This window comes from Camellia sinensis, chromosome 8 (assembly GCF_055761805.1).
Source record: "Camellia sinensis isolate YWXY chromosome 8, ASM5576180v1, whole genome shotgun sequence".
Lineage (NCBI taxonomy): Eukaryota > Viridiplantae > Streptophyta > Magnoliopsida > Ericales > Theaceae > Camellia > Camellia sinensis.
In genome coordinates this window covers 130,361,214-130,378,455 of record NC_138968.1, presented here as the reverse complement: position 1 = coordinate 130,378,455, position 17,242 = coordinate 130,361,214, and the positions used below count along the sequence as shown (strand labels likewise).

At 35.4% G+C, this 17,242-nt stretch overlaps 1 protein-coding gene across 2 annotated transcripts; it reads left to right on the top strand.

Annotated features, from left to right (window-relative positions):
* Positions 1 to 2,207: 2,207 nt before the first annotated feature.
* LOC114304922 (uncharacterized) lies at positions 2,208 to 16,668 on the top strand. Of its 2 annotated transcripts, XM_028250068.2 has the most exons (7): positions 2,208 to 2,929; positions 6,127 to 6,274; positions 7,166 to 7,357; positions 8,555 to 8,683; positions 14,332 to 14,501; positions 14,923 to 15,053; positions 16,335 to 16,668. In XM_028250068.2, exons 1-7 carry the CDS (start codon positions 2,713 to 2,715, stop codon positions 16,395 to 16,397), a joined length of 1,050 nt encoding a protein of 349 aa, XP_028105869.2. In that variant the 5' UTR covers positions 2,208 to 2,712; the 3' UTR covers positions 16,398 to 16,668. The 2 variants fall into 2 exon arrangements, with proteins under 2 accessions (XP_028105869.2, XP_028105870.2); XM_028250069.2 differs by lacking the exon at positions 8,555 to 8,683 and having other exon boundaries at positions 2,268 to 2,929.
* Positions 16,669 to 17,242: the final 574 nt, after the last annotated feature.

Here is a 17,242-nt window from a genome sequence, read left to right as displayed (position 1 = left end):
AACATGATCAAATGATTCTTTCATTTTATGAAACTCATAAAATAAGTTAATTTTGTCTTACCAAAAAAGTTTATTTAATATGAGTTTTTAATATTTTTGTTTATCTAGAAATTAATAAATTTATTTGTTTGTCAACATGTATGTTTTACAATGTTTTTAAAGGTTTTAACTGCTAATAGTTTTAATGAGGTTGAATTTTAGTTGGATTTTAAAAGACACTAGAAAATAAGGTAGGTAAAAAAACTTGCATATTCATCTAAATCACCCAACTCGTGTCGACCTGTAATTTGAGAATATTAATGGGCCTTATATCTATTATATTATAAGTGATTTAAAATTTTTTAATTTGTCCAAATAATTATATATAATTTAAATACCTTAAATAGATTTTCTTATTTTCTTACTCCCCACACCCATCATTAACGCCTATGTCTCTCCCGTTGCTTACTTCTTGAGCACAAACATGTCATCAAACATTTCTTTTTATTTTGATTTTGTAATGTAACTTACAATTACAAATGAATTTTAATAATTTCAGAATTATATGTTAAGATTTACAGTCCGCCAAAAACTATCCAATGTATCGTTTAAGAACATACTATTTTAATAATTTTTTTATTTTTTATTTTTTATAAAAAGATATACAGAAAAATAAAAACAATGATGTGATAATTTAAAATAACTTTTTAATTAAAATGTCAAATTGCCAAACCAAGCCACCAAAATATCAAAAAAAATTGTAGTCATATAAATTGGTGACGAGTTAAAAAAATTTCAACCGACCAAAACAATTTGGTTGGCATTATATCCTCCAAATCCACCCTCTTTCCCTAGCTTTTTTTCTTTTCTTTTCTTTTCTTTTTTTTTTTAATTTTTTTATTTTTTTTTATTTTTGTTAGAATGGCAAAGAATTAATAGATTAGATTATAATAAAAAGAGCACAATCGCTCCATCGATACAAATTATAAACTTCTAATCTTCTCATTATCTTAAAAGACATATATACGGACTGCTTACTGAACCAACAATTTTGTCTCCCTAGTAATCAATAAGTAGTGAATTGTTTTGATTTTTTTTTTAATAAATTATCAATAGGTCTTAATAGTTAAATTTAATTCATATTAAGTCCTATTGAAAATAAATCTTTATAAAATGATTGTTAAAAATAAATTTTTGTGACCATTTTTTGTATATGTCGCTTAAATTTGACAATTAGTGACTTTTTTGTCACAATTTTTACAAATTATCACTAAAAATTATAATTAGTGACTTTTTTTGTGACAAATTTTTTAAACTATCACTAAAGTTGAAAATTAGTGATTTTTGTAGTGGTGATTTTTTTTAACTATCGCTAAAACTTATAATTAGTGATATTTTTTGTGATAAAATTTTTATACTGTAGCTAAAAATTAACAATTAATGATGTTTTTCAATAATATTTGATTAAAAAAATACCATTCAGTGTGTTTGGTTTCAGTTTTCTAAATTCAGATTTCTGAAAACTGATTTTTTTGTTTTTCGTGTTTTTTGTTTTTAGTGAATATTTTAAAATTTTAAGCATTTTTTACCTTTTCAAATGCACCTTACTTAAATGTATCTAAAAAATAAAATATTTGTGAAAGAATATTTTAAAAAATTAATAAATGCACAAAAATACAAAAAATATATTGAATTTTCTTATTTTTTGTGTATTTTTGGTATTTAGTGAATTTTTTAAAGATTTTTTCACGAAAATTATATTTTTTAAGTGTATTTATGTTAGGTGTGTCTAAAAGTTTAAAAAAAATGCTTAAAATATTTAAAAAATTCAATAAAAACAAAAAAATATACAAGAAACAAGAAAGAAAAAATTTAAAATAAATATTTTCAAATAATGGGTAAATTACAAATACACCTCTTGAGATTTGCTAAAAATATGAATGGCCCCCTATGATTTGAAAAATTACAAATATCTCCCTGTTAGAATTTTTTATTTAATAAAATTAATTAAAAAAGTGAAATTTTTAACTGTTCACCTATACAATAATAAAATTATTTGAATTATTAATTGAAATAAGATTTTATTATTTTAAAAAATTATTAATTAACTTAATAATTTATTAATAAAATAACCTATTTGTTATGAAATTAAAAATCTTGTAATATAATTTTTAAAATTACGGAAAATAATTTATAATTCAAATAAAGGTCAGGTTTATAATTTACCCAATTTTTTAAAGAAGGGAGAGTCATCAATTCAAAGTTGAAACTAGCAGTTAGCGTTTGGCGTTTTGGCCGTCCGAATCCGAAGCCCATTATTTTACTCCCTCTCCTCGTTCCCACGCTTTCTCTCTCTAAAATGATGGCGATGAAGAATCCTCCTTTTTTGTATATTCACATTCATATCTGTATATTCATATTCATATTCATATCTATACTATTATTATAATTGTAGACTCCCGAATTTTGTATATAGAAAAATGCATTGACAACCCTTCCTCTTCAACATTTACTTGTTGTTTCTCTCTACTTGTCTCTCTCGTTTCTCTCTAACCCCACCACCACCTCCTCTTCAATTCGTCTACTCCTACTACTTCCACCTGTTTGTTTCTCTGCACTGCCAATTTTGAACACGACTTCACTAGAACCATATACAGACATAGAGAGAGAGAGAGAGAGAGAGAGAGAGAGAGAGAGAGAGTGAGTTTTGAATTGTGTGAATTGTTGATTTGAATGATGAAGAAGAGGTACAGAAATGGAGATATATGGGATTTCGAGCACGAAATGGCGGTGGCGGCGAGTAGAGAAGTGGTGCTGGGTTTGGACGGTGGGACCACCTCCACTGTATGCATATGTATGCCTCTGATTCCTTACACTGACCTTCTACCCGACCCCATTCCTGTTCTTGCCCGTTCCATCGCTGGTTGCTCCAACCACAACAGTGTTGGCGGTTTGTATTTTCTCTTCTAATTCTTCTTCTTCAATTTGTGTTGCCCTCTTCAAGTTTATTGGGATTTCATGCATTTTTCTGTTTCCTGCTTTGTGGGTTTTCTATAAGGTATTGCTATTCAGCCCCAAAAGTTACATCCATTATAGAGTGATGGGTGAAAAAATGATTGGTTAATAATTAAATATTCTCTAAAAAGTGGACTGTTTTATCATTTTCCTTTCTATAATTGGCATTGTTTCTAAATTTTGTGATTTAGTTGAATTTTCTAAATATAATACATGCTCTTGTGTTCTGTATTTTGAAATCAAAAATAGGGTCCATTTGATTGGTGTAAAAAATATGATGGGAAAGTTAAAGCGATAGAAAGTGAAATGAAAATTTGTTTTCTTGTACGCATTTGGTTAATTAAGAAGGAATTTTTTTGAGAAAGTTGTAAGAAATTTTTTGTTGTTAGTAAATTACCCTTGCCATATGTCAATTTCGATTAAACATTATTCATCAACTTGTCATCTTTCTCCAACCACTCCTCTTAGTTCCAAAAAAATAAATAAATAACATGTGTACAAAATACAAATGCACAACAATAATGTTAATCAACGAATAGGAAAGTGAATGATGGAGGTGTGGGAAGCGAGTAAGGTGATAGTGAATAGGGTAGGAAAGAGGAGATAGGGAAGTGGGAAATCATGGGTAAATTGAGGAGTCAGATAACAGCTGTCTACTTTCACAAGAAAAAATATTTCCTATATTTTTTTTTGCAAGAAACTATAAGCCAAGTTTCCCTAATAGGAGTTGTGTAAGAAATTTAACTTTCTTGCACTTTCCACCACTCTGCTACTAAATAAACACATCAAATGTTCCATTTTTTCTCTTTCCCGCAATTTCTACCTCTCTCATCCTAATCATTATCACCCTTAGACAAAACAATTTCTTACGTTTGGCGGATGGCAGTAGTGCTTTATCCACATCTGAGATTGTACAGGCAAACGCGTCGCCCCCAATAAATCTTTTATTCGTTTTAATAACTTTTCTTTAAGTCACCAATTGTCCCAAAAACTTAGAAAATGGGTCCAATAATGTATATCAAGGCATCCAATATCCTCCCTCATGTGCAACTTTGTCTTGCACATGGAGAGACAAACAAAAGGAGAAGCAAACAATCAAACAAAAAAGAAGAAACCATACAAGGACAGAATATCAAATGCCAATGGAGAGACTTGAACCCAAGATCTCTCTTAACCAAAGCTTTGATAACATGTTAAGTTACCAAATGTTCCAAAAAGCTTAAGTTAGTAAATGGGTCCAACAATGTATATCAAGCTATCCAATAGTTATATTCACATTTTCCTTGTTCTATCTCTGGATTTTGACGAATTTGTGAGAAGAGAAGTGCTTCCATTTTAATATGCTTTTATTGAATTTTCAATTTATTTATCTGCCTCAAAATTATACATTGTTTTGTTTATGGCCTTTGGTTTAAATTCATTTATGCTAGTCTAGCATTCACTTCATTGATTGATATGATGTTGGACAACAGTTAGTGCAGGAGAAAGCTTATGAAGGTACAAGTGTCATAGCAAGGCCACATTACGTCCACTTAATACCTGGACACCATAAGAGGCAACGCGTGGTCCAATTGCAACATGCCAGTTGGTTGCCTCTAAGAGAACCAAGACCAAAGCCTACTAAGGGTTGTTTTGGGAATTGGATTTTTAGTGGCTTTTTGGATTTTTACAAAAAGATGTGCAAAAAATAAAGAGAAGAGGTGACTTTTTTGTAGTGACTTTTTGAATTTTTGACTAAAATTTTATGTTCCCAAAATAGGCCTAAAGCCCAGCCACCAAGAGGCTACTCACCTTCCCCACTTGTCAGTGACAAACAACCACCAAAATGTTGCTTGCCAATGATGAACAGTTGCCAAAGTGCGACCTGTCCCTCTCAATTCCCAACGATGAGCAACCTAACTAGAACAATTTAACCATCACTTAATGTCACCTAGTCTAGGAAGTAGTAGGGCCTAGGACACAAGCTCAGGATCAAGGGATTGTTAGGGTTCGTTGGCCCACCCCTCGGGGTGGCCCCATCTTGACCAATTTGAAAAATGATAATAACTTAAAGCGTTTGAAAAAAATAGTAAAAAATAAATAAATTTATATTAGTCATCTATTCTTTCTATTGTATAAAGTGTACACTTGAGTTGGTGTGAACGCTATCACTTTTTTCCTTTTCCGAGAATGCCCTTTCTATTTAGTAACTATCACATTCAATAATTGTTGAATCCACTAATTGTTGAATGATTTTTCTCATTCAACAAACCGCCCAAAATTGCTAATCAGTTTTCCTCAATCATTAAACTATCTAAAAATTTAAATGTAATATTGCAAACGCATTGGAAATATTGAAGAAGCTCTCTTTCCAATTCTGTGGGTCTTGGGGTGGTCAAATTTTTTTAGTTGCGCTGAGGTGCTAATTCATGCCATTGCTACTATGTCTATTGTCCTATCTATATTACATCTTGTGTAGTACATAACTATTTTGTTTGTTTTTCTTTTTTATTTTGTTTCTTTCTGTTTTTAACTTGCTGAAGCTTTCTTAACTTTTTGAAAAAGGATGGGTTTGAGGTAAGGTGAATGAAAAAGGACATTGCACACTGCTGGACCCACTGATATGGTACTGGCTTAGCAGCGTAACTTTGTTTGAACATTTTTGTGTGCTTCTGTGATATGCCATAAATGCTCATCATCCGTTTTACTTTTGCATGAACATTTTTGTGTGCTTCTGTGATATGCCATAAATGCTTGTCATCCGTTTTACTTTTGCATATAGCCACAACCTCTTCATATAACAATTGGAAGCTGGCTCTATTAGCTAGGAGTAGGCTTTATTGACTTAACTAAAGCAATTACAATCCTTATGGGTACCTTGTTTCATGGTGAAATTGTTTGGTTACCAAAAAGTTAGGAATGCTACATTTGGGCTCTTGGAGGTGTTAGTTTTTACTTCAAGAAATATTGATAACTTTGGTTTGATATCAAAGTTGTTCTCATAGTCTTTTGATGAACTTTTTAATAAAAACAAGTAGAGTAGTTACTTATTTTTCAACATTGTAAGTGGTCTAATAAAAAATGAGTCATTCCGTACTTGTAAAAAAAAAGAGTCCTACTATTGCCCCTTCCTGAATGCTTTTTATTCTACAGAAACTGCTGCGAGGGAGACACTAGAGCAAGTTATGGCAGATGCCCTTTCAAGATCAGGTTCAAATCGGTTTGCTGTTCGAGCTGTTTGTTTAGCTGTATCCGGTGTTAACCATCCAACAGATCAGCAAAGAATATTAAGTTGGCTAAGGTGTGCTCTCTAAGAACCCATTTTGCAGTTTTTCTATTGAATTGTTAAAATGTGTCCAATTTTTTATTGCACTCAATTTCTTCCTTGTCATACACTTTTGGTGCTCCTGGGTTGGCTGTTTGTGACAGATGACACATCTGTTTCTATGTAGATGTTGATGCGGGAAAGTCAGGGAACTCAGGCTTTAGTGTGAATTTGCAAAATTACATCATGTTCATGATTTATAACAATGCTGCTTTCGTTTCTTTTTCTTTTTTAAGGTTAAAGGGTGTTTTCCTTTCCATATTAAGAGTTATCCACACCTATATTATCTATCACAATAATAAAAAAAAAAAACAAAAGAGAGAGAGTTATCCACACCTATATATTATACATATTTTATAGTGTTCCTCATACTAAAAACTTCTATAAAATACTTCAAGTTCAAATATTAAACTTGAATAACACACCCAGATAAAGTCCAAGATTATATAACCAAGTTTTTGGTAGAGGTTTGCAGTGTGATTGAGTGCGCCATTCAATCCCCTGCCATGCCAAACCTGATGTGGGGTGACGTCAAAATACCATCCCCGCCCTAGATTTTTTATCGGCATATAATCTCATCCCTTCGAAGCAGGCTGGAGGAGGTCACTTGCTTAACCCTTTTTGTGGCCATTGCTATGTTAAATTAATGTAGCAGAATGTTCCATAAATTCTAATATGGTTATACTTATTTGTATACTACATAGCTGACAAGTTCTGTTTTTTATATATCCTGTTACTTCGGCTTTTAATTACATCTTGTGTCTGTGATGTTGAAGTATTGTTAGCCTCTTCTGCATATCTGGTTTGCAGATGCATATGTATCAATTTTGCTTTTGGTTCTAAATTCTTTTTATTTTATATAATCAGAGAAATTTTTCCAAGCCACGTTAGACTATATGTTCAGAATGATGCTGTGGCAGCTCTGGCAAGTGGGACAATGGGAAAGCTTCATGGATGTGTTTTAATTGCTGGTACAGGGACCATAGCGTATGGTTTCACAGAAGATGGCAGAGAAGCTTGGGCTGCTGGTGCAGGGCCCATCTTAGGTGATTGGGGAAGGTGTGTTCTTAGTAGTTGTTACTGTTATCACTCTCTCTAAAATTGCTTTCATAATATTTTGGAGAACACAGGAAAAAGCTTTTGGTGACCTAAGCAATTAAGAAATGCCAAATTTTTTCCAACTATTTGTTCCCAGAGTAATGTTATACAAATTAACAAATTTACAAGTTTTTCTTACTTGCTGATGAACCTATCACATTGTTGAAGAGGGTTCCTGTTCAGATTTCAAAGTTTATTTATTGCATGAAACATCAGTTAGTAAGAAAAGTTTTTAGATTTGTTAGTTTGTATAGTATTTTCCTTGTCCCTATTGCAATCTGCATTTTCAGCAATCGCATTCTTAAATGATTAAGATTACAAGGTTTACTGATTGCATGTGTAAGTGTGAGATAAATCTGGTAGTGTAATTGGTTTGGTTCTAATTTGATTCTATGTATATATAGAACCTGGCTGGTCTTATTTCAACTTTGGTTTTGGTTTTCTATAATTTTCAGTTCTAAATCCAGTGAATCAAAGAATAGCAATCTGTGTTAAACTTGCCCTAATCAATAAAAACAAAAACAAAAAATCATTAATGCCAAGTACTCAATTTGGTTTTAAAATAAATGCTTTAGGAGCATCTCTGCACTTCTAAACTAAATGATATCCTTCAAATTATGGGTTTCAAATTTAAATTTAATTTTTTGACATGGAGAAGGTAAGATCTTGTGGCAGTTATTGGTGATAAGTCCAAAAAAAAAAAAAACACTTGAAGTTTTAAACCTTTTTGCCCCAGGGTATATAGAAACATGATGGGGTGTATATATATACCCACTATACCTTGACTGAGTAGATACATATATAAATTTGAGATTTGATTCGAACTCAGAACCCCTATTGAACTTCAATTGATGAACGAGTGGTCCCCTTTCTATTGAACTTCAATTGATGAACATATTTTTTGATTATTTTTTTTCTGTAGTTTCTCTAGAGAGCTGACCCTAAAGACAGATCAATCAATCATATGGAAAAGATTTATATAGAGAACCGTTGATTTATTTTGTTAGATGTTCTTGATTGCATTACTCATGCACTTATACAAGGAAGGATTTATTATTTTTTAAATTTGCAAATGATTCTCTCTCTCTCTCTCTCTCTCTCTCTCTTGTGTGGCTACTTTTAGTGATCTTGAGAACTTGTTATCCTGTTTATCTGTAGTGGATATGGAGTTGCTGCACAAGCATTGACTGCAGTAGTAAGGGCTCATGATGGTCGTGGCCCACTTACAATGCTTACACGTGGTATTTTACAGTCACTTGAACTCTCATCCCCGGATGAACTCATTGGGTATTCATCGTAAAACTTGTGATCACCATAAGCATTACATATTTGCTTGTAGTTAATAATTGTACTGCTGCAAACTTATTGTCGGCCAAGTCATTTTTACAGACTGCCTCAATATACATAGTTCAAAATGTGTCTTTCAGTAATTTGACAGCTAAGTGAATCATTGTATTCCCATGTGAAAAAGAAGTCAATCCATGAGTAGTGATGAAAATTTACAGGACATTACAAGCTTGCTTTTTACTTGTTAATGTAAATTGTAAAAGTAAATGTAAATTACCACTCCCACTCCACCTACCACCTCCACTACCACCTTCACTCCCACTCCACCTACCACCTCCACTACCACCTTCACCTACTCTCAAATCCTCTCCTATATAAATCCTTGTAATATACACAATTCAATACATCAATCAATACATCAATCAATAATACATACAATTTATTCTCTATCTATCAATTTATTTTACATGGTATCAGAGCAAGGTTAAGAAGCTAGTAATTCTGCTTCACCGGCGGGCGGCAACCTCGCCTTGGCCGCCCGCCGGACCTCTACACATACCTTCACTTTCCTACAGCTGCTTCCACAAAATACAATCTGCACAAGACCTCTTTTTTTTTCTTGAGAAGAAATCACATGTAGAGTTTCTCACTAGCATCTTTGACATGCTTACTAGCCAGCTTCCTCTCATTGCAATGAGCAGCAACGTCTGCAAGGATTTCCATGCATGGAATTCTGTGTTTTGATGCTGCAGCAGATAATGCTTCCTGACCTTCACTCGATTCTGCTGCATCTTTATCAAAACAAATACCAGTGAAGCACCATCCTCCCCGACGAGGTCTACACCCTCGCCGTCTCCTTCGAGATCCCCGATTACACCGCCGACGTCGTCGCCACCGGCGCCCTCCGCCTCCTCGGAGCCGTTCGCTCCCACATCTCCGCCCTCGGCCGATCCCACATCAAATACTACCAAGCCGGATCCTCCGAAATGTTTGGCACTTCTCTCTCTCAATATTTCTGCTTTTTGGTGAGACCAAACCCACGGTCTCTCTCTCTAACAACAACAAAAGTCCCATTCTCTCTCCCGTCTTGCACCGCATCTCCTCGTCGCGGACAAAGCTCGACTCCAACTTTGCATGCTCATCAACCATCCCAAACAAATCCCTCATCTTTAGATCTATTCGCTGATATGCCTCATCAGCAGCCAGCAGCAACCTTGGATAAAAAAAATAAAAAAAAAAAAAATCACCAGATGCGGTTGTCCCGAAGAATGAAGGATGGGCCACGTTTGATTTGCCTCAACACATGGCATCTACACATTTTTAAATATTTTTACATCAACCTCTCTTATCTTTCCACTTTCTTTTCTTTTTTTTATATTTATTCTACTCCACTCCACTCATATTTCTGACACCTCAACTGGCTTACACACCACTCATATTTCCCACTAACATGACCCAAGTGGTTTACCTTTTTCTTTTTTTATTATTATTATTATTCTTATTATATCCAATACTCACTCCACTCATATTTCCCATTAATCACTCCACTCATATTTCCCATTAATCACTCCAATAATCACTCCACTTATCTTTCCACTAACTGTGCCCTTTTGAACTCATCCCCACTTTTTTATTTATTTTTAATCCATTTTTTTTTCTTTGCCTTTCCCCACCACTTTTGACTCAAAAGCATTTTCACCTAATCATCTACTCCACTCACCTTTATTTTGCCACATCCATCTTCCCCACATCATTTCTTTTTGCTGGGCGTTACCCCTAGATTTTTTTTTTTTTTTTTTTTTCATAAACCAAAAAAAAAAAAAAAAAAAAAAAAAAAAAAAAAAAACCAAACACTTTACACATTTGCACAACACACCATATTTTATTTCTCTCACGGATCAACCCCGATCACATTTTTACACAACCAAAAAAAAAAAAAACACACCAACAAAACAGCCACATCCACAGGCCGGGTTTTCTTCTCTACTCTGCCGCCGGTCTCTTATTCTTGCCTCCGTCCTGAGCAGCCCTTGCCGGTGTTGCCTCCGTGCTTCCTAGACCGCCGAACACGTTCACTGCCCCCTGCTCCTCCACTGCAGTATATGGCGGACCTCCAAATCGGAACATCACGGTGGCCTTCCGCTTCAGCTCCTTGTTTTCCGCCTTTAGCACACTTATCTCTGCTCGCGCATCCTTATACATGCGTTGGAGCAGAGCCAATTGGGCGTTTAATTGCTGCACCTCATTTGTCCTACTCTGCAGTCGGTGCGACAAGTTTGTGACCGCCGTCATGGACTCCACACATGACTTCAAAGTATACTGATTAGCCTCCACATCCGTTTGCACTGCCATTTTTTGCTCCACCGACCGCATCGGAAAGTTCAATGGAGCAAACTCCGGGGCGCTTGGTTGAGGTTCCAGTGCCACCGCACCAGTTTTCTCTCTTGTTGACTCGTTGAGGTCTGGAAAGAGAGTAAGCAGACCACGGGACGACGAAGCCATCTCTCGCAACAGAGTGTTACAGACTATCTCTCTCAGCACAACGAAGCGTTTTTCAAAAGTTTTTCTTCGCAAGTTGTTTGTCTTCTGCCTCGGCCTCAGGCTCCGTCTTGGTTAAATAGCCGAGGCAGCCACGCGCATCGCGCGCCTCTTGACGCCAGACAAACGGGCACGCCAGCCAAGGCACTCACGTGCCTCGCCATCATATCTGGCACGCCTTTTGATGCCTCGAGCACGCCTTTTGATGGCACGCCTTTTGACAGATTGGGCACACCTTTTGAGGGCACGACTTTTGAGGGCTCGATATATATCTCCATGTCTATTTTTTGGGCAGCCTATCTACACACTCATACAGTGTCTTCTACACCGGTCAGCTTTATCAATCCCTTTGTTTCAACCTCAAATAGGTTTCTATCTTCACACCTATTTGAGTTTGAGGGGGGGTTATACACAGTACACAGTATCATGTATAAGTCGCTCAAGGCGCACTCCCTAAGTCACCCCCTTGGTGCACCACCACAATCTTCAACAACGGTCCGACATGACCCCGTAAACTGTCTGCTACATCGGTCCGACATAACCCCATAAACTGTCCCGACATTGATTCCGGTCAGCTTCTACTACGGTCCGACATGACCCCATAAACTGTCCCGACATTGATTCCGGTCAGCTTCTACAACGGTCCGACATGACCCCGTAAACTGTCCCGACATTTATTCCGGTTAGCTTCTACAACAACGGTCTGACACGACCACACAGTGTCTGCTACAACGGTCCGACATGACCCCGTAAACTGTCTTCTACACCGGTCCGACATGACCCCATAAACTGTCTTCTACAACGGTCCGACATGACCCCATAAACTGTCTTCTACATCGGTCTGACACGACCACACAGTATCTGCTACAACGGTCCGACATGACCTCGTAAACTGTCCTGCTACAACGGTCCGACATGACCCCATAAACTATCTGCTACAACGGTCTGACACGACCACACAGTGTCTGCTACAACGGTCCGACATGACCCCGTAAACTGTCTGTTACAACGGTCCGACATGACCCCATAAACTGTCTGCTACATCGGTCTGACACAACCATACAGTGTCTCCTATCCCATTTTTAATTTGTCAGCTTATTTTTCTGTTTTGTTACTCTCTCCAAACTCAAGTTGGCTAGTATCTATCCTCCTTGAGTTTGAGGGGGGCTGTTAATGTAAATTGTAAAAGTAAATGTAAATTACCACTCCCACTCCACCTACCACCTCCACTACCACCTTCACTCCCACTCCACCTACCACCTCCACTACCACCTTCACCTACTCCCAAATCCTCTCCTATATAAATCCTTGTAATATACACAATTCAATACATCAATCAATACATCAATCAATAATACATACAATTTATTCTCTATCTATCAATTTATTTTACATTACTATTACAGAAAATCACAACCTTGTTTAATTGGCAAGGATGACATGTAAATTTATGTTCAAACATTCTACCCATTGGCCATTGAATTCTGCTCCTCGAATCATGCAAATGCTTCCTTTGACAAAAACTGCACAATCACTGTCATAAGAGCATCTCCAATGCACTAGGCATATCATACTTGTTAGTTAAAATGCCTAGTGTGATTCACTTTTTTCAATTCCAACGCACTAGGCATATGATTAGGCATTTTGGCTCAACTCATATTCACTAGCTACATGTAGCTAGCCTTCAACGCTAGGCAAAATGTATTCAATCATTAGGATCATTTCCCTCCATCTTTGTTGTTGACGTGGCATTCTATAAAATTAATAATATTTGGATAAATAGCTAAAATAAAGAGCATGGTTGGAGTAAAAATATAAAACAGTTGATAGGCAAAATAAAATATATACTTTATAGTAATATTTAGATAGGTAAAATGCCTACTACCGTTGGAGATGCTCTAAGGCATCCCATCTACCCTATTAAGGCTTGAAATGATCAACATACTTCTCACCCCTGTTTGTCTCTGTTTTCAGCACTTGCTCAATTAGCTACTCCATCTCTGCCTTCAATTACCATATCACATTGGCTATTAACCTTTTTTGTCCCCAGAAAATACCTAATCTAAGAGTCTTGTCATTTCCATCCATCCTTTGAAACCTCCCTTGCCTTCTGGTATAATATTTGCTCTCTTTTTGTTACGTATCCATTTTGAAAATTCAAGAAAAACTCCTCTTTTATTGCAGTGTTTCTGATCCCATAACATTGAGTTACTGCTCCGATGCTTTCAGAAAAGCGCATCATCAGCGACAAAATGCGCAAGGATACTACCCAAATATGCTGTTAAAGAGTAACTATAGTCTGAATTCCTTTCCGTAATTCGAATGAATTCTTCTCTTGACACCTCATCAACCTAGAGAATGAATACCTGCTGCTTGATCATGACCTCTCTTGATCTCTCTCTATTGTCTCATGATAACTTCTATAAATGGTGATGATAAACAACAATGATAAAGATGATGAACATACAACACCTAAGGAAAGAACAAAATCAGGTGGAGATGAAAGGCAAAGAAAAATCAACCACTAATAGAACAGGTAAGCAGATGAATATCAAACAGAAGATGCAGGGACTAAGCCCAATGTAGTTGAACAGACACAAAGGGATTAGATTCTTCTTTCTTATTAATCTCCATATAAGATAGTGTGACTAATGCATTCAGTATGTTTGAAGCCTTTTAGTGCTTGTAAATTATGACAACTTTTTTTTTTTTTTTATCAGCGAAAGTTAGTGATTAGTTGTTATTATGATACATTTAAGAGACCTTATTGAAACTCTGAATGTATTAGGATGTATCTTTCATCTATTTTTAATAAATTAATATGTATTCCATTTCATTCTTTGGTTCTCTCTATTCTACCTTTAAACACCTCCAAATTTATGTATGGAGCTGTGCTATGTCATATGTGCTCTTATGAAACGATTTTACTTCAAAACTTTTTGCTTTTGTAGATAATTTTTTAGATTTTGTAATGACAAGAATTCAATATCTTAAGACCATCTCCTTTTGCATGGTACTATTGTGGTTCACATGATACGTTGATTAAAATGAATATTACAGATGTACTGGAAAAATGATGGTTTACAAATGTTTCAATCATCTGAAATTAGGTGGACCTACGCAGATCCATCATGGGCTCGAATTGCTGCTCTCGTTCCAGTAGTGGTATCTTGTGCAGAGGCAGGTGATCAAGTTGCAAATAAGATCTTGCTTGATGCAGTTCAAGAGTTGGCTTCAAGTGTGAAAGCCGTTGTTCAAAGACTCGGCTTAAGTGGTGAAGGTGTGTATTAAACTGAAATTAAAGAAAACTTGTTGTACATTATTTTCTCCCTCCAGTTGTATGAGCATATATGTTAAGAGCTTTACTCTTTGCCAAATAGAGTGTTTCTATGCAATTATTACTACTACTAGAAGATAATTGTAAAAAACGAGTTGTAGCTTCGAAACAGGGTCACATATCCACACATTTTTAGTTATGTTTTCAAACATTTTTGTGTGATTCCATAGTTTTTTACCGCTTCACTCATTTTTTGAAATGAATCTGAAATATTTCCGTTTCCAAGCTAACTGCAAAAGTTTGATCATTGTCATTAGGATAACATATTTTTAAATATATATATTTAATAAATGCATTCCCTGGGTAGTTCTGAATTTTCTTTGGGACCTCACTGGTATATATGTTTTTTCGAAATTCATTGCAGATGGAAAGAATTCTTTTCCTCTTGTAATGGTTGGGGGTGTTCTTGAAGACAATAAGAGGTGGGATATAGGGAAAGAAGTCATAAATTCTATTGTCAATGATTTCCCTGGAGCTCTTCCAATTCGTCCAAGGGTAAGCGTATTCTGGTCAATTTCGAGTACAAATTATGTGATCTGACTATTTTCCATTATTATCATAATACTATAGCTTTTTTGGCATTCTTGCTTGTATCTAATGTCACTTAATTGTGGCTGCAAACATCGAAGTGCATATAATACAAGCAATGACAAAGTAATGAAACACAACTCCAGATAACTGCCACAGTAGTAGCAAATGTGAAATTGCGTTAGAGCATGGGGTATTGAGTGTTGATATGAATTTAATCCTAGATTTATATGGAAACTAGGCATTTCAGCTCCTAATTCTAGTATTATATGCATATCCAATTTATTGAATTGCATAGATGAAATAATAGGGTATGGCAATATTAGTTATATTTTACGTCTTGATGACAATTAATTTTTGTTCAAAAGTTGATATTCGGATATTTTGATTTTGTTTGGAAGTTGATATCCGAACGGCACAAATAGTGTATACTGAGATAAAGTGTGGTGTGTGAATAAAATTACCCCTGAAGTGCATGTGACTATCTTTATTCAATGACCAAACTACCCCTACTCCCTTAAACAATAAGAATGTGTATATTCCATTCTCATTTTTCTTCTTACCTACGCACACTATTGTTTTACAACCAGCTTCCCTTTCCTCCCAAGTCCCGCCATTTCTCCAGAACTAGGTTACTTGAATCCTTTTGTGTAAATAAACAACATAAATCATGTCCAAAGTAATGAATTCGCTATGCAATGGAATGGTTTACTAGATTTGGAGTTCACGTCTCCTTAATAAGTTTCGTTTATTACAATTTTACAACCAGCCGGTGGCCACTTTCGTCTATCTCTATTTTATCCAAGTACATTGATATTTATCCAAATTAATTAGAGTAAAATTTATCAGTAAGTTTGGAGTTCCCTAATTGTTCATTTGCCAATATATGTATGTACTCTCACACTCTCTTATCTTATCATTGATCCAGTGGTTGGTAAATGCCTTGATTCAGTAACTATGAAGGAAAGATATCTATGGCTTTGTTTTATAGAGGCTATGATGCCATAGTTTTCAAATATATCGCTGTTTATTTGCTGGATAATTTGATAAACTTAATGCTTAGGATTGTCTTGGCAACAAAAGGTTTCATGTGCGAAAATATTACAGCAAAAAATTATCATATATGTCAAAATACAGTCTATTTGTTAGCTAGTTTGATTCTTGAAATACTATCATTGGCACGGACAGTTACCTGCTAGATTGAAAGTACTTAAAACTTTTGTGTGGCTTGTTGATAAAATCAATCAGGTGGAGCCTGCAATAGGGGCAGCTTTGCTGGCTTGGAATTTTTTGACGAGAAAATCTCCATAGGAAGCAGCCTTCAGAAGCTGAGTATTAGTCACTCTGAGGGGGGGTTTTTTTTAATTGTACAGTTGAAAGGATCAATATTAAAATTGCTATTATTGCAACAAGGTACTATCATGAAGAATTAGGCTTTGTAAGCTAATATCTTCTGTTTTGATCCTATTCCTTTTCATTTTTCTTCTTGATTTCAGAGAAGCTTTCTTCTCCGGTTTGTGAAGCTGTAAAGGGAACAACTGGAACCATGATAAAAGCCTACTTGTGTGTGTTGGATTGGCAATTTTGCTTTCTATTCTCTCTCAACTTTTCGGCAATTTTCTTGGAAATACTGGCCAGGTTTGGTTTGGTTTTCATAAACTTGTTTCAGAAAAATTTTCTAAAAAATCAAAAAAATCAAAAACTCTCGACATCTTTATATTGTTTTATCTTTTTGGAGGGCAAAAATAATTTTTAAAAATGACATTTTCCCAATTCATTGAAAGGAGAAAAACACTAAAAACTAATTTGGTGAAAAAATAATAAATAAATGTAAAAACACTCAACATTGTCATATGGATGTTACTATTAGCCCCCACTTTGTTTTGTTTAGACATCCTACCTTTTAATGTTATTTATTACAATTTTATAATGTAGAAGTCCAAACCTATCCCTATTCTTAATCTTTCAAAACCTAACTCTAATCCTATACTGTCCCAGCCATGACCTTCACCTTTAACCACTACCACCAGAGACTCCAACAGCCCATCCCCAACCCTCTCCTGCCACCCCTAGCCCTCCCACCCACCCCAGCCTTTTCCCATACCGTTGAAACTGAGTGACCAATTCGTAGGATGATTGACCATGCTAAATGGCTT